At 35.3% G+C, this 23,456-nt stretch overlaps 1 protein-coding gene across 10 annotated transcripts in view; it reads right to left on the minus strand.

Moving 5' to 3' along the window:
* UPF2 (UPF2 regulator of nonsense mediated mRNA decay) overlaps window positions 1-23,456 on the minus strand; it is a 62,269-nt gene that overhangs the window by 20,738 nt on the left and 18,075 nt on the right. For all 10 annotated transcript variants that reach the window (XM_090134662.1, XM_090134660.1, XM_090134661.1 and 7 more), the window contains 12 exons: window positions 22,086-22,189; window positions 21,423-21,508; window positions 15,929-16,037; window positions 14,454-14,567; window positions 13,856-13,972; window positions 9,894-10,079; window positions 9,199-9,402; window positions 8,334-8,609; window positions 6,483-6,666; window positions 3,443-3,582; window positions 1,984-2,088; window positions 641-739 (listed from right to left, as the gene is read on the minus strand). In XM_090134662.1, the coding sequence (XP_089990788.1) occupies window positions 641-739; window positions 1,984-2,088; window positions 3,443-3,582; window positions 6,483-6,666; window positions 8,334-8,609; window positions 9,199-9,402; window positions 9,894-10,079; window positions 13,856-13,972; window positions 14,454-14,567; window positions 15,929-16,037; window positions 21,423-21,508; window positions 22,086-22,189 (1,724 nt within the window). The remainder of the gene's footprint in view (window positions 1-640; window positions 740-1,983; window positions 2,089-3,442; window positions 3,583-6,482; window positions 6,667-8,333; window positions 8,610-9,198; window positions 9,403-9,893; window positions 10,080-13,855; window positions 13,973-14,453; window positions 14,568-15,928; window positions 16,038-21,422; window positions 21,509-22,085; window positions 22,190-23,456) is intronic.

The raw sequence follows: 23,456 nt of genomic DNA on the forward strand, positions 1-23,456 counted from the left end.
CAGGCTGCCCAGAGAGGTTGTGGATGCCCCATCCCTGGAGGTGTTCAAGGCCAGATTGGATGGGGCCCTGGGCAGCCTGGTCTAGCATTAGGTGGGATGGTTGGTGGCCCTGCGTGTGGCAGGGGGGTTGGAGATTCATGATTCTTGAGGTCCCTTCCAACCCTGGCAATTCTGTGATTCTGTGAGAGACTTGACTGGACACTTGAGAACAAACATTATGCAGTAAGCAATTTTTTGCTGCATACTACTAATGCGTTCCTGCATTCAGGGTTTGCAGTATTCAAATATTTACCTGATGTGATTGACAATCCTGTACAGCACTTAGTTACGTAAAATTAAGTGCAACTACATTTCAGACCCATTAATAAGCTCAGCTTGGGTAGCCTACATTGAAGTCAAAAGCATTGTCTAGTATCTGATGCAGTTATTCATCCAATACAATATCTGTGAGTATGTCATATTCACTGGACAAACTATTAAATATCTGAAAGCTACTTATCTAAACACATCGATTGCAGAAAGGAGGTCACAAGGAAAAAAAAGTCATTCTTCAGTACTGCTGATTTTGCATTAATCACTTTGTTACTTAAAAATAAATAAGTTGTACAGCTACATTAACTTAAGAAAATGAAATTTATACCTGAAGATTTTCCAACATCATTTTATCTAATGCCTGAATGAAGTCCTCATCTTCTGCACAAGGGACGTGTTTAAGTCCTCCTCCTTTAATCATTACTTCCTATTACAATGGGGGTTAAAACAAAAACAAATGCCATTACATCAGTATCAGAATTACAAAGACTTGGTCTAGAATTAAAGTAAAAAATACTGACATTGCTTCCATGACATACACAAAAGTTTTCTTTTTTAAAGTTACAAAAGGTTTTAGCCTGGATTATTTTCTCAAAGAAATATTTTCTGAAACTTGCTGTATCAATCATTGCTGTGAAGGTTGGTCACTCATAATGTTCTGGACATAAAGTATGAGCATACATAAGATTATACACAGCTGACAAGAATACAAGGAGATCTCTACCCTCCAACACAACTAATTTAACTAATATTTTCCCTGAGGTCCATGAAGTTAGATGGTCTTTTCAAGTCAAATACCATTCTTCAGCATTTGGAAAGCAAAATGTGACAAGAAAAATACTACTTTAATATGTCTCTTGGTATAGCTTATCACTTGGAAAAAATAAACTTTTTTTAAGTGAAACAAAATGAAACACAAAGCTGGTAAAGAAATACTCAGCAATACCTAAAATTGGAACTGGAATTCAGCAGGATGTCATGAGCACCATCTGTCAGCACATGTTCCAGTGCTTTAATAGTTAAAACAGCAGACTAGTACCAAGTAAAAGCCACTATCTGCACAGCACTGGAACTCATTTCAGCTTCTGGCAACAGTGCTGCTTGTCTCTCTGCTACATGCAATGCTGAAGTCTATTCTCAACTTAACAACACAGATTATGAAAAACTTGTTTTATATGCTGCTTTTTTAAACCTAGCAGCCCGATACGCAGTTTTATAGTAATCATTATTACAATTTAGGCTTACTCAAGCTGCTTGATGCAGATATTATGATTTACCATTCAAAAAACCTATATTTTAGGTATTCTGCACTTTTTGGTTTGTTTCCTTTTCAGTTTTGAGACACAGTGCAGACTAACTGGTTTACCATACCAGTTTGCTACCACTGCAGGTATTGCAAAACCATCACTTACGCAATCTTTTTCAGTCTACCTACCTGTGAAAATACACAGACACATGAAAGCATGTTGTAGTAATGTTTATTACATGAGTAACATCAGAAACTAATAGTGGAAGTCTGCAAATGTAAGACCTAAAATGTATTTGAAAAAAATATCAAGGAGCATTCTTGCTGTGTTTTCCCAATTACATTATGAAAAGCACAGGCTAAAAAGCATTTAGTAAAGAAAAACAAAGCAGCATAAATCACTTTTCTAAAGCAATGATACATACTGTATTTTCCTCATCTGTTTCATTTTCTTTATTAGAATCTGTAAGATAATCAGTGTTCTCTTCCTCCTCTTCTTCACCTTCTTCCTCCTCATTGTCAGAGCCCTCCTGAAATATTTAATGTTAATTATTTGAGAATAAATTTTTAACTGTTTTTAAGATAAAAAGTTAAGACTTATTCACCAGTTGCTTTCTGAGGAATACAAGGCTTTACACAACTGATTCTATTCAATCTTCACTGATAGTGGTATCTATTTCCACGGATAAATGCACACCAACATATATTTAACTTAGAGGAAAACAAAGGAACCCACTTGCACTTGGTTCCTCTCACATTTTCTGCATCTTTCCCAATCTATCTCCATCTGAATTCGTTTAGTTCAGTCTTAGAGTTTGATTTTTTTGTTTGTTTCCCAGCAAATCTACAGCCTGATCTCAGCTATATTTACTACGCAATTTCATGAATATACAGTAAAAAAAAAAAAAATAGTTGGAAAGTTTCATTTACACATTAGCCATGGCAGTGGGAATTCTTTTTTCCTTCTGATTATTTATTACTGTGATGGTCTTTAAACACTGGAACAGATTGCCTAGAGAGTTTGAGAGTACCCATCTTCAGAGAAAACTGAACTGAACATTGTATTGGGCAACCAGCTGCAGGCGAGCATTCTTTGAGCAAGGGTAGTTGGACAAGATCTCCAGATGTCCCTTTTCCTGCTCTAAAACAAACTTTTTTTTATTCTAATGATATTATTAATCTGTGGGCAAAACCACAAAATCAGGCAAACTTCATAAACTTTGATGCTGAGTCATCAATTGGAAGACAGCTTATTAGTAAACCAAATCAACCCAAACACAGGAGAAAAAGCATTGCCTATTTCCTTGATAAATTTATTTCATCATAATACTAACATTATCACATCAACTTTGCTGTGTCATAGTGACAAGATGGAATTTTTATGTATGTCTGCTTTTCTAGTGGCTACACCACTTTGATTAAAAGATTACTGGCACAGTAAACAAGGAAGGTCGTTACTTTCTATAAATCTTATTTATTCACATTATGTTGGTGCACTCCAAACACCTGTTATTTTTTACTACCTGACTGCTTTGTCATCCAGTCAATACATTTGATTCTACAACAGATAAAGACAATGATCTGAATGTCTTTTCATGCCAAAATACCAGTAGCACCTTTCTGCTGAAGAGCAGCACACAATGAGTAAAACTGACAGTTCAAGTTTCTACCAATTTCTCTGGAGTCTCAGACACGCTGCATTCCAACTTCTGTATACAGAAAACTGGGACAGAGATACTCCCAGTGTACTGACTTGGCTGTGCATACTCATATTTCATCAGCTAAGTTGTGACATACAAGGGCTTCAGAAAGTATTAAAGTAAAATAAAAGTATCAAAATTACTTATTCTTTTTACACAAGACAAGGTAAATCATTAAGTTCACCTCTTCTTCTGGCTCGTTGACTTCACTTTCATTTCCAGATTGTTCCTCTGTTTCTGCTCCACCTTCTTCTTCTTCTTCATCCTCTTCCAGATTCTCCCCTTCTGTAATGGTATCTTTGGAATCTTTGTCATTCACAAGACCTGCAATTTGAAGAAATAATTAGAACACTGCAAAAAAATGAAACTACTGAAACTGCACTGAAGCGTAAGACCTTCAAGCCATTCTAGTTAACTTGGTGTGCAAGGAATGAAGTGCAACTCCCTGAGCCTCTGCCTTTTTTTCAGAAAGGTGTCATTCAATGTAATATCCCTTACCTACAGCATTCCTACGGTAGTGAAAAGTTTTTAGGTTCTTTCAGTGCTTCGGTGTGCAATTCAGCAATAAATTTGTACTAGAGTTGTTTTCAGAGAAAATACTCAAGGGTTGAGCACAGTTCTGATATTTAGGAAGAAAAATAAAGATTTTTTAGAAAACAACTATTGCAAAAATTAAGCCGTCCACTGCAAAACAGAACAAACTTTAAAAGATTGTAATAGATAAAACAGTATGTGCTAATTTTTTTTTTTTCCTCCCACATTAACCTACAAAGTCACTAAATCCTCCAGAGGACCATGGCTCAATCAACCAGAAAGTGATGCCAATGTCAGCCTTCCAGAACACAGCAAATCTGTTTTTCTAAGGAGTCAATACAGTTGCCATACATTCATACTTTGAAATCTTCCTAGCCACACACTTAGGGTTTACAGTTAGCTTAAAGATTTCTGGACATCACATCTGTGCTCGGGACGTTCCTCATTCATTCTCTGCCACACACACAGAACAAATGCAGCAGTATGCAATTCCTAAGCAGAGGTCTGGATTCTGAATAGACAAGTTTTGGAGCATACCAAAGTTGGTTGTGGGTTTTTTTTTTGGTTTTTTTTTTTTTTTTTGCTCTGCCTCCAGATGCTTCTAAGAATTTCAATACCCATATACACACAGTCCGGTCTCTTTACAAGATCTCAAAAGGCAAAAGCTAAGATCAGAAAGAGCAGTTAAAGGAAGAAGTGAATCCTTGCAGTTATGCTTCGATGATACAAAATATCAGAAATGACATGATTTGTGTATAAGTATATATGGTATATGTCAAGATTTCAGTTGTGTGAATTACATACACAATCTTTTCCCATATTCCAAAAGTTTCAAACCATTATTTTATCCTTTTTATAAATGCTGTGCTCTTCAAAATCCATGCTGCTCCACAACTATGCAAAAGGTTCATTCTCATTACAAAAAATAAAAAAAAATCACCAAATTGGTACAGAAAGTGGCCAAACCCCAACTCAAGGTCTGTTTGCAACAGTACACCACTCTTCTGCCTGGAGTTACACTTGAGATTGAAAAAAAGCAAAGCACGTTGTAATCTTTAGCACAACATGCTCTTGGTACCATTGTTCATGGGCCAATGAATTGTGGGAACAAACAGCTCACGGACTCTAGTTTTAGTAAAGCTCTTACTAAGGTAAGAAAAAACCCTAGTTTCCTGCAGACATGTTCACATCTATCAACACAGCCTTCAGAGACCAGAAAGACAGACGACAATCTCTCTGAGACCAACAACAAACAGTTTAATAGCAGGAACCATCCCATCTTATACAGAAGTTTATCAGTAAGTGTAGTATCGCAAAACCAGCACGTTTTGAAGGAAGAGAAGGTGGGAAAGTCCCTTTTTAAAAGGTTGGACTTTTGATGAGTTTTGCTGGTGCCAGAATAAACACAATAAAATGTTGTTCTCCAGTACTGGCTCACACTCAGTGAACAAATCCCCCCCAACACTTAACTACGCTGAATTCAACTGTTACAGCCACAGTAACTCAGAGAACAAAAGTTCTTATGATTTGTACAAAGGAATTCCTGAGTGCCTTGCAAAAGAATTAAGTTACTTACTTATCATACTGAGAGCATAAAATCTAGTAATTTAGATCATGCTAAAACAAAATTCCTGTGTTTCAGACAATTTTAAGGCACATTAAATAACCAGCATATTAAAGATAGAAATGCATCTTAAAATATAACTTCGAACATATTTACCTGGGAATTTCACAAACTCATCCCATCGGATTGAAGGCTATTCTGAAAATTTAACTTGTCTGTGCACATGAAATGCGTAGAAGGCTATAATTAACATACAAAATTTAAATATAAAAGCTTGTCATGAAGAAACTGGTCTTCAAATAGAAACTGAAGATTAAAAAACAACTCTATATAATGAGAAATGAGCATAGTAGTTTCCAGTAACTAATAAGAAAGGCTAGCTATAAAACGTGACAATAGTTTTAGACAAATACTAACCAGGTTTCTTTTGGCCAGCTCAGCTGTTTTGCAAGCCTGGCATTTTTTCCTAAAATGTAGTGATTTTAAACGCATACATGGATCAGAATTTAGAAATATACATTTCAGTACTCTGAACAGGAACTACAGGCTATCATTCAACTTAGCTGACAGACACTTCAAGGAAAAAAAGTTTAATCATCCAATCAAAGCAAGTCATCCATTGGTCTCTGCTGAAATGTAAGACCCATCCAAAATTAATTCCAAAAGATATCTAAGGATTAAAGTACCTGACAGCATTTGGAAAGCAACCCACCTCTCTTCTACTGCAATCTTGCTCTAAAGCTTACTTTGACAACAGCAGCTTTAGTCAAGTCTAGACTTGGGAAGAACAACAGACGGAAGCAATCAATCTACCAGAATGACTGAATTGGCCTTTGTCAGTGCTCACCAATCAACAGGCTACAGTAACAGTGTGCAGGAACTCCCTACTTTTTGCATTAGGTAACATAATCACATACACTTGGGTGGTTTTATGGTTTTTTGCATCGTATAAGAGTTAGAGATTATATGATCTCAAGAGAAATGACAAAAGTACAAATAAAGTAGAAGAACTATCAGGATAATAAAAGCATCATATAATGAGAACAACAATACTTACCCATTGCCATCGTGACAACAGTAACCTTAAGAAATACACAAATACAATCCCTAAAGCTCATTCTCTTACCTAGTTTTATTAAGAATTCTCGTTCCAAGTCTTGCACCTGTCTGATAGCTTCTTCCAGAGAACCGCAGAGCTTTATCTTTGGTCTGAGGAGTTCCAGTGTATCACTAATCATATAGTCAATGTCTATAGGAAATGGGTGGTCTTTCGTCCAGACATCCAGACTTTTCTTCCACCAAACATACCGCTAGAACGCAAAACACTCAGTTTAAATAGTATATACACTGGCATTTATAAGTTATTTCACTTACTAAGATTCTAACACCTGGTCACATCTGTTCATTAGAAAATGCAAAAGATTTCACATCACTACTCTACTTCATACAACTACTAGATGTTTTGCTAACACTAAATTATGATTGACAACGCTGGGCATCACAAATATTAAGGATAATCTTATTTCATTATGACTCTTCAAAGTATGAAAACCGAGCACAGAAAGCACTGGTAAAGGAGGTGCCTTCTAAAGGCAGATTACTAGTTTTTTAAAGAGATGAGCACTTAGAAACTGTCCAGCTTTTGAATTCTTCCTACGTCTATTTTTAAGACAATTTATTTCCGCCAAAGCATATTATGGAGGGGAGGGTGCAGTAAATATTACAGAAAGATTTAAGATTGTAGCTACCATCAAGTCATTTATCATCCAGCTCACTTTATAAAAGATCAGTACGTGTAAGTTGCAATAGAAATGTAAAAATTAAATCTGACCTCACAGCTGAATCTGAAAACAAAAAGAATGCTTAAATTGTGTCTGAAAATGAAGGAGTAATAGCAACTTTATTGAAATGGTGACAGTCAAATGAACATCTGTTGAAATCACATAACAAATACAGTGATTCCTTCACTTATTTGGGGTTTAAAATACATCCAATATACAGACAAAGGATTTGCATCCTTAAAGAAGGAAAACACATTACATTATTAACTTGAATATTCTTGTTTTTAGTGTAATTTAAAGAAGAAAGCTGAAAGAAATCAAGTCCAAACACTTGTAGAATTAGTTGCACAGACTGGAATTCATCATCTTCCCAAGGGAACGTATTTTGGTGTTTGAAACTCCTGCTATGACATCTTTTCTCCTTTAAATCCATCAGTCAGAATTCTCCTTTCTGCATCTTTTTGCTATTACCTCTCATTCTCTCCCCGTGCATTCCTTTTCACTAGCTCTATTAGGCAGCTGAAGATAGCAATCTAATCGCTCCCTATTTAACCTTCCCCTTCGAACTGAGCAAATTCACAAGGGAATCACAAGCCTCCTGATCATTCTGGTGACCCTCCAATAGATTCGGCACAGTTCCAAGGCTCTCATCAACCAGGAAACCCTCAGTTGGATAAAAACGTTTTAAACGTGGCCTCACGCACCAAGCCAAAGGAAAAAATAAAATCTCTTTCTTCAATCTGCTGTTTACACTCTTGCCAAGGCAACATAGTAATGAAATCCAACAGCATACTGCAGTGATGCAGAACCGACTCATATTCAGTTAATCGAGGAAGTTTGACTTTGCTCCTGCACAACTGCTTTCTAGATAGTTGGTACCAGACTGCACTGTCACACAGAGTTACTCCATCCCATCTGCAAGACCTGATACTTACCTCCACTGGATTTCATAGGGTTTCCGTAAGGCCATTTTTCCACTCACTGAGACACCCTAAATGACAGACCTAAATCTTCAGTGAATCAACTGCTAGGCCAGTCTGTTGGAGCAAAAGTAGCATCTACGTATGGACACACACTTTTATTTAAAATAAAACACTTACTAGGTAGAAAGGACTTGAAAAACTAGAGAACAACCAAGAGAAATAAATAATAGGCTGAGCTGTTAAAGAAATCTGTGGAACAAAAGTTTATAATACCTGAAAGTATACAAGGAAGCAATCAAGTTTTCGTTTGCTGGATCCTCTGTCAAAATATTGCCCACAGGTATCAAGGATTGTACACACAAGTCTGATTCTGAAAAGATGCTCTGGAGGATCCAATGGACTAGGACTACCATCTGGGTTCACACCAAATGATGTGAACGAATATAGAGTTCGAAATATTACAGCTGATTCCACCATGCGGTAGTTGTAAAGCTCCCCCAAAAACTTGGCACTGCTGATCCGCCGCTGGTTAAACTTTGGCTGGTTAACCTTTATGAAAAAAAAAACAACAAACAAACCAAAACCATCTTACCATGTAGCCATAACAGAATCTTTGTGTTTTTATTTTATTTAAGAGAAAAGCAGTATAAATATCTGATAAAATATATCACAATACAAGCTACATGTATTAGGCAAAACTAAAAAGCAATGAAGACAATTATGAAAGCTAGCCAGCAAGAAGCCACTATAAATATTCATACATATTTAACAGACTTTCATTCTGAAATCTAAGACTGTTTTTTTTACTGCCCAGAAAACTCCAATTATAAACTGTCAAAAGATGGAATAGTCTCAAGTGACTTAAGCCCCAGCAATCTGACTATGCTGAGTAAAGACAATCCTTGTTGCACATCCTTATTATGACAAAGGAGGAAAACAACTGTCCTAGGAATCTTTGTTGACTTATTTTTCTTATTACTAGTTTTTAAATGAACATGTACGAAGAAAACAACGGATGGGTAGAAAAGTCAGACAAAAGAGAATATAATAATTCTTTCCTTTAAGCGGGATTATTTTACTGTCTTCCTTCCAATGCAAGTAGATGTGTATGGATTAATCTTGATTTTAATTTTTATACCTCCATTCCTAGACGAATATCCTCCAGCACTCCATCCACAACATGAATTCCAACATCTTCCTGGTAAAGGACCAACCCTGCTAAGAGGTTGGCTACACAGTGAATGCTATTATATTTCACATTCCAGATGTTGATCATGCAGCATATGACATAGTCTTTTACTTCTGTATCCTGCCAAGGCAGTTTGCGCATCTGTCTCAGGACCTAAGCAAAATTTTAAGACAAGCTTCACATTTTGGCACATAAAACATCAAAATATTCACTGTTACCCAATGTGCTCCCCCCCTCCCACACACACAGCTGGAAGAAAATTTCAATAAGCACCTTCAAGTAACCTAATTCTTTTCTTCAACCACTTTATAGACACAACCAAACTGCTGTTCTCTAGCTACTAATCAATCTGCCCCATAGTTTCCTTGTTCTCACAGTGTGTATTTAACAGTTATCTTTTATCTTTGACTCTGAATATAAGATATCTAGCACAAAAATTCTTATTTCTTTCTGTCTGTTCAGCTTTTGACATGGAGAATGCAGATCTGTCTCTGTATTTGAACAAACAAAACAATCTTAACAATCAGAGGCACCAAAATGATTCCTATTCCTTGCAATTAAGAAAATCACCATTTGCACACCTTCAAAATTTTATAGTATATCACTTTCAGCAACGCCTCCATAAAGGACTTGAAGAAATTTACCTTCTCTGTGGTGACCTTTGAGAGATCCTTGTAAAGAAGCTTACGAATGTATTCCTGTAAGGGAGGACGTTTCTTCTTCACAGTTTTTTCAGCTGGAGGGGGATTACAGTAATAATAGGCGTTCTCTACCATTGTAACGTAGCGTGCATCAAGATGCATTGCTTGTTTTTTTCTCATCATTTGTTCCTGTAAATGCAAATGACCAGTTAATGATGTTGATTACTACATTCTCAAGTCACTTTTAAGTCTGTTATAGTTAAGTTTGGAACTAAGGAAACAAAAGATTACAAGAAGTGACCCAAAAAGCTAGGCTGGAGAGAAGAAAAAGCATATATGATATGGTTCTATGCTGTTGTCTGTGTTATTTCTCTTTACAAGCTCTACTTTTGAAGGATAACCATCAAAAAGTTTCTGAAAACTTATTTACAGTTTAACAACTTGAAATCTAAATAATATTGCTTAGCTCAATAAAATAGTATTTTTAATAAAGTAGCTCATTTCATTAACCACATCTAATCTACGTTGCTGAAATACTGATTTCTTGACACATGTGATGTAACAACATGAGAATACCAACCTATTTCATACAGCAGTGTGCAACTCTGAGAAGTCTGTATTGATGGCTTCAGGGGAATTTTCAATGGCTTAAGCAATGGTATTTTTCTTATTACGTGCTCCACTGTTGCTATTTACCAAAGCAGAACAGACTACACAGAAAACTCTATCCACCACAAAGGAATATTTCGGGGAAAAAAGAATGAGATATGCCAAAGCTTGTTACATATGTCAACACCAATTACTGTGATTGTTAGGACTGTCCTCATTCTCCTCACTGAATATAATCTTTTCTCCATATTTCATTTTGGATATATACTTACAGATTCTGTGGCTTTTTAACAATTTCTTAACGTAAAATTCTGCACAAAAACAAGTACTAGCTCTAGGCTGCTGATTTTTACAGCTAAAGAAGAAGATGAGCTTAATTAGATTACAAAACCTTTCTACACACATATGCACATAACTCTACAAATTGTATTTTTAATGTACATCAAACTGATACATTCTAAATCACTCTAAGGTGGTTCAATGGGAAAAAAGATGCACAGATTTAAACTACTTTGTCAGTAGGGGTCACCTATTGGTAATACACACAAATACAAACTAAGATACAAAAACACACATACACATGTTTGTATATCTATTCATACAGTCCAGTCAAACAAAGACAAGGATATACACCTTTGATTAAGATGCACAAATTTTTCAAGCTAATGAACTTTCTAGTGAACTTGAACAAACTCAAAGTTTCTTTTACCAGACTGTGGTTCAGTTAAACTGAAATGTAAACATGCTTGAACAGCTCCCTAGCCTTGGGTTTCAACTGTTAAATCAATGCCAAAGAACACTTTTGCGTAACAGTAACACCACAAATAGTGTAATTTTCCTAGATTGTGTCTATCTGTTGCTTGGGAGGTCTCAATATGACACCAGCACTAATGCACTTCATTTTTAACCTTTTCTATGACACAAATGGCCCCCTCTTTGATTCCCTATGAGTGTTCCTCTCCAAATGGGAAATTCCTGTCAAATAACAGAAAATTTACAGATACTTAATGGATGCACAGCACTTTAGCAATTGGGAACAGAAATTGCTTTATGTGCTGTTTACACTTAGGAGGGAAAAGGCACTTAAAAGCAGAAAGTTTCAAAACCTCATTTTGTAATGCTAGGAATATTCTGTAAATTTTCTAGATGCATCAGGAGAAAGCATGTTTGTTGTCTTAAGACACTTGCTATGTTCTACTACAAGCTGCTGTCCTGCCCCTCCTTGTGTTCCAGCACTTCAGAAGCAAGGTTTTAATTTTCTTGGAAACGCTATTTTTATAGTGAATTAATATATTCTAGTTCTAACTAGAGGTAACTACTTCATCAAAATGTCTGTCTGTACAATCAGGATTCTACTGTTTCAATTTGATCAATAGAACAAGTCAACCCAAGAACTGAGTTACTGGGTAATGTCAATCCCATATGTTTACAAAAGCAAGTGATATTGCTTTAGAGTTTTAAAAATAATTTGGTATCATTCACTACATCTAAGGACTAAAACCCTTAAGACTGATGCAGTCTTTTGGAGAGCAAAAACAAAGCTACAAGTATTCCTTTAAAAAAACAAACCAAAAAACAACAATGGTGTAACACAAGAACGGTATTTTACCATGATTAAATTACATAAATATATGTCAAGATAACGCTAACCTTCCTTCCAAAGCAGCAATTCAAGTGACCCATTTATCAACGTACCAACCCTATAGCCAAGTTAGTGTTGTGTCTTATTTTTTTGTAATTACATAAAGGGGATGGAATTTGAAAAACTCGCTAGAGTTAAAAGAAATAAAAATAGCCCTGATAAAAGATGAATCTTTAAATAATCAGTAATATATCACAGTAGCTCCATCCAGTAAATCTTTAGAAAACTGAGATATTCCTGCTTCCTTTCAAAAAGGATTCCGCAACAAAGATTTGCAGTTAATTTACCCATCTTTTTCCTCTTGTGACAGCACCAGAGCAATAAATGGTGTGACATTCAAAGAGGCTCAGAAAGAAACAGTGTTATTGTGGAAAATAGGTTGTACTGCACTATATCCAAGTAACAATTGCTGCACTATTAACTCTGTAGGACAGAAAGGCAGGCTATAGATTCAAGAGAAACACCTATCAAGTGTAAGCCTGTGCTTTGGTGAGATAGAAGATACGTACAGAAGACAGTGATATTACATAGGTTTTAAAAGCCTTGCCTCTACAACGAGACTCTGAACCTGTAAACTATTCCCTTCCAGGAGCACAATCCATGTCTGCTTTCCCCTCCACATGCAGTGACTACTTTCATTACTGCAGATGCACATCTATAATCTTGCCACAACGCAAGGATTTGAAGGTCAGCAAGGAACATTAAAACATTTATTCAGACTTCTAATTAAAAAAAATGGTTTAGTCACTGCATTGCATCTGCTTTTGCTGCTTTTAATTTAATTCAATTTCTTACTGCTAGCATCTACTTTTGAAGTACTTCAACAACATGTCTTGCCTCGGACACAAAGTTTTAGGATCACCTTACAAGACAGGAAACATTATTAAGGAATCAAATTCATACAGAAAAAAGAAGCCCCAAACCAGCCCATTATTTTTAAATCTTTGCCAGTACTTATCTAGACATAAGGCTAACACTTCCAGACTTATCTCAATTATCAAGAACCTTTATTTTTAAAATCCCTTCCTCCAGTGTCTTCAAAAACTTGTTCTTCAAATTGAAAACCGCAGATGGTTATCCAAGGAAAGAGACTACCACGTTCCACAACTGTCTTCATCTCTCACTAACACACCTTCTCCTGTTCCATTTACTAATGCTTTCCAACAAATAGTATCAAATACACTATATGTAGTTCAAGTGCAATAGTTCTTGTTTCAGAAACTTCCTTTTTTTCTGTTAAGTCACTAACAGATTTAGAAATCAACAGGAGCTCTCCAGAAAACGCTCAGAAAGTTATTCTCACAGTAGGTGCAATCAGAGTCCGCCCAGTGTTGTGTAAGCTACTAATAACAACAGCTGCAAGTCCACAAGACTACAAAGGCTGATATCACCAGAGCTGACTAGAATGTAGTGAGTCCACCTCAGCTCTAATCCATAACAAAGATGCAGGATTTCAGGAAGACTGATTCACCCTCTCTCATACCAACTTTGTTTTCATTAAAAGAGTTCAGGAGGTTATCCTCTCTGTGCACTCAGGATAAACTTGAATGAAAAGTTTCACTTCCTGGTACCCAAACATTGTAACTGACATCAAAGACACCATTCACAAACACTGCTAAGTCAGACCACATCATAAACCAAACAAATAATTAATTGGTTTAACTTGGTACATGACAATTCCCCTCACACGTAAGTCAATATGCTTCCCTCTTACCAAAAGAACACTGGTTCTTAAGTGAGATTCTGGTGATCTAAAGAGAAATCTTCCACAGGTTTCCAAAAGAGTACATGCCATTTCAATATGGTGATGAGAAAAGTCCGACAGAAGCATCTGGAAGGCATTTATATAAAAACATAAATGTTAAATATCTTTTTGAACTGCAGAAGGCAGTAAGTTTTAGCTACTATACTTTATACTATTGAGGTGTTTCACAGTCTTTAAGGAAAAAAAAAGTAAGTTAACTGTTAACAAAATTAGAAATATTCATCTAATTAAAAAGGAATTCCACAAATAGCCTAGATCCAAAATTTAGACTCTACCATTACTTTCCAAACAAATTCAATAGCAATTTGGTTATGTTCAAATGTGGGAGTATATTTCAAAGTGTCCCTACTATCATACAATCATAACCTTTCAATTTCTGGAATGGATACGGAAGTATCCTCATATGCTGTAACAACAGACATCAGGGTTTAAAACATCCTATGCAATGAAATTATTACAGATCAACATCAAGAGTTACCTGAAGAGAAATATGATAGGGACATGATATCAGCATGTAAAAACATTTGTACAACTACTAACCACCAACCTTTAAACAGTGAAGAGTATCATTTTTGGAGAACATCTTAAACTTGGTAAGCTCACCAATAAACCTCACAGTTTTATTCTTTGTTTCAATGTTGATCTGGTCCTTTTTTCTTACCTGAAGAAAAAAAAATAATTGATTTTAAAATACCAACTTAGAAAATAGTTTTCAGCCAAACATTCTTAAGTAGCATTGCTATTTTGAAGTGTTTGACATTTCCTCAGTTTCTTATGCTCTGTTCTTGCACTTCTTCCCCTACTGACTCCAACCCACCCAGAATTCTATACTATCTCTGTATAAGCACATACCAACCAAAGATTGCCATCACACTGGGTATGGCAAAGTATTGGCCAGATTCTAAACTGTATTTTTTGACTCAGTAAGCACAAGATTAAGATTGCTACTAGTAAGGAGATTCTGAACCTTGACAGCTTTTTCAAGTATGGTTTACCAAAGAGCAGCCAGATGCTCTTTTCCACTTGATTGGTTTGTTTTAAATGAGATATTCAACAACTTTAGTGAAAAACACAGCTTTAGCTCTAAGCATAATCATACCAAACAAGACAATTTTATTTCTCCACAACATAAATAACTTACCCTGAGAATAAAGAGTTCATTTAGGACTTAAATAGTTGTAGTTAACAATTAATATATATTTTATGACAATATTATGAAAAAGTTTTTAAACCTGTGCCATAAAACTCAGAAAACAGAAGGAATCAACACTGTACAGGATAACTAATTCTATTATATGAACTTAAAATACTGTAGAAGGGATAACAGTGAAAAATACCAATCAGTTTGTGGTGTAGAACAGACTGCCCAGAGAGGCTGTGGATGCCCCCACCCTCAAGGCCAACTGGATGGGGCTTTGAGCAACATGATCTTGTGGGAGGTATCCCTGCCTACAGCAGGGGGTTGGAACTAGATTATCTTAAAAGTCTCTTCCAACCCAAAACATTCTATGATTCTAGGATACATTTGCAAGGAATGAAAACTTTGGTTAGTGAAAACTGTAAAAATCAAAATTTTAGAAGCAAGTGCTATATTACAATAGTAACCACTACATTATAACAGTAACTTTGTAATGGGGGCCTGGTTAGAATTAAGTCAATTCTCATTTCCAGTGCAAGTTACTAATTTACAGAAAGCTAACGCTTTCATTTGGACTAGAGTTTATAAGATTTGCAACCTTCAATTGTTGCACAGTTTATTTTAAACACTGTTTAACATGGAAAATAAGAAAGATACTACAAACAATGCATATATACAGATACTTGATAAGTCAAAAAAAATTTAAAATATACAAATCAAGCATTTAAGAACAAATCTGCTCAGATGGCAGAAAACAACTCTAGCTTGAGTTGCTGAACTTAAGAATTAGCATCTACGTGATAGAAAGCATTATTCTTTCCCAAAAGATTACGATTATCGAAGTAGTAAAATTGAATTCAAAAAGCTAAATGAGGAGGACATACATGAAATCTGAAATCTCCTTTCAGCATGGAGCAAAGATCCTCTGCTACATCAGACATACAGGGATGCAATGTGGCAACCAGCCTTGCATAAAATGGTAGCAAATCCAACCTGCAAACAAATATATAAAGTGAGATTATAAAATAAACAACCAATTTATGTTCAAGGTTATAAAAAAAATGTTTATGTCTACAAGCAGAGCTACTGTTCTGCTTGTGAAAAGAATGACTATGAAATGGAAAACACCATCTTAACCATGAAATTTGACCTCTTGCCTTCAAGCAATTTCCAGATATAAGGAATATTCTAATACTTTGAAATATACAAAATTAGAAATCTTTACAGTGAGCTCCATTAGTTATTGGTTGTTTTTTTTTTTGGGGGGGGGATTTTTGTTTTGAGCAATTGCAAACAAAACCAGAAAGACAAGGACGTCTATTCTTATGGCAGTGAACCTGTAAATGAATGCAGGAATGTTATTACATCAAGGAAATCTCAACAGATGATGTTAAGTGGGTGAAGTGGCAATCTCAACTAGCAATCACACTAATTGCAATACTGCAAAATATAAGAACTTCCCTTATTTTCATTCATCTTTCCTTAGTTATAATCCTTCATAACCAATTCATAGCATCACCTGTTTTCCCTTAGGGAATTCTGGTGTGCAATTCCTATTTTCCTAAGCTCATACTTTGTTTCTTCTCATTACAGAGTATCTGGCTGCAAAAATGGAATAAATGCCTTCAAACTTGATTAATGACATCGCTTCACAAAAGACTGAACAATAGAGCTGCTTTGCATAACTCTGTATATACCAATTTTAAATGGAGAGAAACCAACCACAGATATCACACTTGAGTCTTATATCATTAGGAAAACCTCATAAAAACAAAACAAATGCTTTCTTTGCCTTATTTTCTGAACATAAGTGAACACAGTAAACAGGAGATAAACCCTAAAAATCTTCTTTTATATAACTGGAGAGAAACATCTTAACTTCGGATATCTGAAGGGAGAAACTGCCCGTGAAAGGAAAGATCTTACTTCACAAAAAAAAAAAAAAAGATAGAGCTTGCCCTGAAGCAGAGTAGAATTGGATTCATGTAGAGCTTGCCTGAAACAAAGCTGGATTCATGAAGAAAGGAGGAAAATCAGGACAAAAACTCAAAGCCCACACAACAGCAGTAGCAATGAAAATTGGGCAATGTCAAAGAAACAGGGAAAATTCCATGTTTAAATTGTGGAACAGAAGCATAAAAACACACCACCTGAAAAAGGCAAAGCTATGTGGCTTTCTGATAATGTATAAAACTCCTGGTGAAACATTAGAGGTATCCCAGTTACCCATTTAACAGTTTTATTCTCTTGTTAATCAATAACTGAAGTAGTATTTACATTTTTTTTTAGCTTGTTGGAACATACAGTCAAGGATGACTAACTGCAGCAAATTACTACCAGCTTATAAGCATTTAGTCATTAACTGAGAGAAGAAGTGAAAGTCTCATTACTTCATATATACATGCATGAACTAAATTAAGAAATGACTTTGGCTGAGTTGAGGGGGTGTGCTTTAATTGAGGGAGTTTCTGCGTGGGATCTCTTAAAAAGCAGCACAAAGTTTTATTCTAATCTGAACAAGTAGCTGCCTGCTGAGAGCTAATAATTTCATCTCTGTAAACTAAATATACCTGAGGGAAAATTAAGTCTTACAGTGCATCATTATTACTTCATCACAGAATACAAAAGGTTTCTTTATGGGGTAGAATACTAAAACTGACTTTTTCTAAATAGGTGAAATATAATAAGGAAAAGCCTTGGGTCAAATATTGTAAAACTGGCTATCAGACACTGAATCTGTTCACTTGCTCCAGGGGAAGCAAAATTAGCATTCAAAAGTGGAAAAACTACAGTATAGGTGGCACCACCTACTGGTATCTGTATTTAGATAACCTAAGTTCTACAACAAATCTATTCAACTGTGGATCTCACAGATGGAACATTAGTTATACATTTAAGAAACTTTCTAGTTTAGTTTAGTTTTGTTGTTTGTTTGGTTGGTTTTTTTTTAAGAATTTCAAATGTCAATTTACAAACAAAACAAAGACTTTGTTCAATTAAAGCCTTAAATGCAGAATTTTATTAGAAAGCGAAGTGGACATTTTGGACCTGAGTTCCTATTTAAGAGACAACCTAAAGCACAAAGCAATAGTGCAAGAAAGAACTGCCTTGAAAGCACAAACATAATCCAGATAAATGAAATGTATTCATAGGTCTTGAACAGGTAAAAACTGCCACCTGCACTACTCAGTGGAAAGAACATGATGCTGTGGAATTTTCATGCCATCAGTTTTGTCTCCAGTTCATGACATCAACATCTGTTTATTCACCTCTGGCATAAATACCCTACCTTAAGCAAATCTCTCATTTTTATCTGCCAAAGAAAGAAGCCATCGAAACTTTGAGAAGCCAACTTAAATTGAACAAAAAGATCCTCTTATTGAGAATTCTCAGGTTAGGAAGCTGAATGAAGATAGATATACAAGAAGTTTACATATCTGATTAGAATGCTCAGAACTATTTAACACTCATGAAGCAGTTAACTTCTGAATTAAGGACATTGTTAAAATGCAAGAAACAACAGAACTCTTTGCTTAGTACATGTTCAGCTTCACAGATCACCATATATAGGAATGGGGAAGAAAAAAATAAATCAGAAACCACAACCCTTATTTGAGCACTTACCTAAATAGTTTAGAACACAAAACCTTAAAAGGTATTTTAAACTTCATATTGAATTCAAAAAAAAAACAAAACAAAACAGCAAGATTGCAGTATGCAGTACTGTGTGTGTTTCTGTCCGGGAAACTAATTCAGATAGACAGCACAGAATTGCACATAAATGTTCTAAAACTGCAAACAATATTGGTCAAATCATTGTACTGTCACTTCAGTACAAACCATACAGTCCTGAATTAAAAGGCTCATTCTTAGTTTTAAATCAATCCTTCCCTGAAGATCTGAAAGCCTCTTTTATACTAGCACTGAAAAAAAAATCTTAAAAAAGGCTTTGTTCTGTTGGTTTGCAGTTCAAATTGAAGCTGGAAGTTTAAATGTGATGAATTTATAAGTATTCAACAAAGCAATTAATGATGTTGTATTCTGACCTTAATCAAGTGACAGTTGAAGAACAGCTGCCTTCCTTTCTCTGACAAATTAAGTTTGCATTTGTCCCAGCCTACACAAGCCAAGGGAAACCAAGAAAGCTCCCTAACAGGGCTATGTAATAATTTTGGCCTTAAACAGTTTTCACTACTCCTCAACCACTTCTCCTTCAAAGTTTTGTATGTTCTTGGTGCAATTATTATGTCTGCATATTTCCTGAAACTGTAATCACTCCAAAGAACAAACAGATGTTACTGTGTTTTGAGATACCTTATTATGGCTGCAAACATAGCAGCCAAGCTGAGACTACATTATCTACTATGCTTGGAGACTAAACGCATTTAGAAAATACAGTTTTATCTCCATCTTCTAAGGACACTGTTCCCTTTAACCTTCAAAAAAGAAAAAAAAAAAAAGAGAACTTAACTATAACAAGCTTTCCTATACTGTTTCTCCAATGTTATCCTGAAGGGATGCTACAAGAACTCCTGAAATTAGTAAAAGTTACCGTGCAACAACAGTAATGGAAAATAAAGAGATGTCAGTACAGCCCAGAGAAGGATACATAAAACAGAAATACTGTTAGTGTAACATTACTTCAAAGCTTCCACAGAATCACAGAATCATAGGGGTTGGAAGGGACCTCCAGAGATCGAGTCCAACCCCTCTGCCAAAGCAGAGACTTTGTATATATGTTTTTCCAAATCAATTTGTAGCATTTTACAGCAACTTGCATGCTATGTAGACACACAAGAAATTCTCCCACAGGGATTGTAAATGGTGATTTCAAGGATGAAAGCAAAACTGCTCCCTTACCAAATGCAGGAACAAAGCTAACAAATATTAGCACAGACTGTCCTTTAAGACTGTCTGCATCAATGGGGCAGTTCAGCTGGTATTTTTTCATTGCAGTTGTTTGTGGTTCCAAACAAAACACTCAGCCAACATCCTGTGGCTCTTGTTTAGTAACCCAGAGATGGGCATTGCTAATGCAGGCAAAAAGAAAAGGGAGATATACACAATTGAGCTGATGGTCATACAACTGGAGGCCGATGTACTTATACATGCAGAGGGTTTCAGAGCAGGCAGCACAAGAGGGCATTAGAATACAAGAAGTTAATATAAAATAAGCATTAATATACTAAAACCTAATATTTAAAAATAATGTTTATAATTAAAGAACAACTGCAGGAAAATCAGTTGACCCAATTGTTTCAGTATCAGTTCCAGATATTAAAGAGCTGCACTGTCAAGAAGGTAACAGCCCTTGGAGCCAACCATACCAACTTTATTGGTCTACTGAATTCCTACAGACAAATTCATCTTTTTTTTTTTTTAAATAATTTCTTTCAAAACAAACTATTGGATTACAGAGCACCTAGTGGTAAGATGATGAAGCACTCCGTTTTTTGCCTTACAGTGTTAAAAAGGAATGGAATCAAAGTAGTGTGAAATATAACAGGAAATCCAAGATGATGATGAAACGGCTGGAGCTAGAAGCACATCAAAACAGCCTCTGAGGAAAATTAGGGCAAGGAGGAGCAAGAAAAGCAACTCCTCCATAACTGCACTTACTTAAGTTGCATCTATTTAAGATACAAGTTTACCATAAGGAAAAGAAACACCATTCTAATGAATTTAGGAATTCTATCTCCAAGCTTGCAATCATTTCTGTAAGGAAGGCTCTTCTAGCAAGAGCTGATGTCTATCTTATACAAAGCCAAAAAAAAAAAAGGTAGGAAAATTCTACAGGAATGAATTATAGAACAAAGAACTCACACAAACTCCTGTTTGTTTTCCTTAAGCAAACTTCAAAGTAGCTCTGTACCAGAAGATGAAAGGCTGTAATTGCCAGGTATTAAAGAAGAACTAATGTCATAAGAAATATTCCCTCCTTGTGTTCTAAGTATTGATAGATTACCATATAAAATTGTACAAGTTCTCCTGAATTAAATACATCTTTTTTTTTCCTGCACTAAAAGGTGGGTTTTGCTGTTACTATCATAGTTAAAAAAAAGAAAGTTATGAGAAGACCCACCATAAATTCACAAGCTCCAAACAAGACAAACTATCTAATAAAATTCTGCAATAATAAGGCAAAGTATTTTGTTGAATCATTTATATTAAATATCATTTTATTTCAAATATTTATTTTATTCTGTAGATAAAAATCACTCCAGAAGTGCACATCAGGAGTAAACACAGCCAACAAACATGACTTGGAATGTGCATTTGATTTCAGTAATTTAAACAGTTTAAAAAAAACCAACAAAAAACAGGTGTTAAGTTAAATAACAAAAGAGTGAATTCAAATTTCCCCCCTCCACTTCTTACCTTTGCCTAGGAACTATGAATAGTGCTCGTACTAGTTTTCTTCTGTTGGCTTTTGTATTCATATTCATGCAAAAATCCATGGCTGCCTATAAACAAAAAAGTCAATATAATACTTCACCTTAAAATGAGGGGGTTGTCGCATTTTTAAAATGTATTGTTTGCAATTTAGCATTGTTTCCAAGAGTACCATTTTACAGAGCCATGCTTGTTACATAAAACTGCTTTAAAAACTTTTTTTGTCTAGAATAGACCCTGACCAACATACAGTTGCAGGAATACAAACCAATTCTTCAGACCAGTAGAATAAAGAGAGTAGCTTTAGGAAGACAGGTGAGTAGTAATTTGTCAAGGGGCAACAGAAGAAAAAAACAACCAAAATAATCTCAAAACAAACCAACAAGACAGACCTACTCCTATTAAAACAAACTACAGTCTATTAGAATGGGTAGAGAAAAAATGATAGGATGAGAGGAGTATCAGCTCATATGATATACGGGCAACAGTTTACTATGTGGGAGTGAAAAAAAATATTTCCTCAAAGTTAAAAACAAATTCAGTTATTGACAGACTCCAAAGCTTCAGTTTTTATTACTAATCAATCTGAGGTAGCATTATATGTTTTTTAAAAGTTGAAAAAAAAAAAAAAGAGATCTATGACAATACCTTGTCTATGAGGTCTCTGTTCACACAATTTGGAAGCTGCTGAAGAAAAGCATCAACTATAAGTTTTAAATGAGATCCAGTACTGGCTTCTTCATCCTCTTGTTCTAACAGAGTAAAATAAACAAGCAGCACACATCTTTAAGCTAAAATATAATGATTTACTATCACATTCCCCAAACACAGCACATTTATAATGTTTAAATATTGAATATTTATCTACTAATTCAAAAATAAAAATAAAAGAACAACAAAGAAATATAAAAACAAATTAATTTTTAGTATTTTTAATATTAAAAAAATCAATTGATTGTCTATACCAGCAAGAGTCTAAAGTAGCACCTTTAAAACTTATCTTCCTATTAATGAATTAATAATAAAATCAAGAGCTCCTGTCTCCTGATTTACACTGTTGGGAGCAACAACAAATGCATATTCCTAGAAGACTGTGGTAAATCATTTAGGCAATAAAACAAGGACCACAAAAAGGCCCAAATACGGGGGGAAACAGTAGAGCAGAACGATGGCAAAAAACTGAAGCAGGCCAATGTTAATTGTTCACCTTCATACAGAATCGTACAGAAATTGAAGTAAGGAACCACTGTGAAAAGGATGAAGGTTTGAGCACGCAGCAATTGCATGGCAAGTAGCAACTTGTTTTCTCAAGCAAACCTCTGTGTATTGTGCAACACAGTAAGCAGAGACAATGACCTGCATCTACTCATTGAGTCAGTAACTTTACTGAAATAAAGGAGACTACCACTGAAATTCAGATTTTTCTGGCATCAGCTGTGAAGATTTCAAATCTATACCCCTACAGCTATACCTTAACTGCAAAACAAGTGGTATGAAGAGGGGAAAATAAAGTTAAAATCCAGATATCCAGAATTAACTGGAGTCTTAGAGAAGAGTCCAGCTTGTTTGTCAGCATGAGCCAAAACAATGAGTTGAAACAAACATTTGGAAGAACACTTCCTTGGCCAAAGCAGTGCAAAAGAACACTGCTTTCTAAAAGAGGGAATATGGTGAATTCTTGTTTCCTTTCAGCTCAAGGACATTCAGCAATAATTAGGAGGTATCTGAAAGGAAAACATAGACAGACTTCAAAAAGCAAGAATATGGGTAGGCGAGAAAATTGCCCCTGAAAATCACTAAAAAGTACCCAATGCTTGCCAAAATTTTTGTCATTACAGCCTAAACATTGAGATAAGACTGAAGTTTCTTTTCAAGTTACTGAAAGCACTTTTGATTTCTCTTTGCTTATGTCATGGGACTTTTTTCTTTGTTTTGGGGATTTACAGACAGAAGTCTAACTTAGGTAAAAAAAAAAAAAAAAAAAGGTACAAATTGCTCCAAGAAATACTGCCATCAACC

Source organism: Phasianus colchicus, chromosome 1 (assembly GCF_987193195.1).
Source record: "Phasianus colchicus chromosome 1, bPhaCol1.hap1.1, whole genome shotgun sequence".
In the NCBI taxonomy this organism is placed as follows: Eukaryota; Metazoa; Chordata; class Aves; order Galliformes; family Phasianidae; genus Phasianus; species Phasianus colchicus.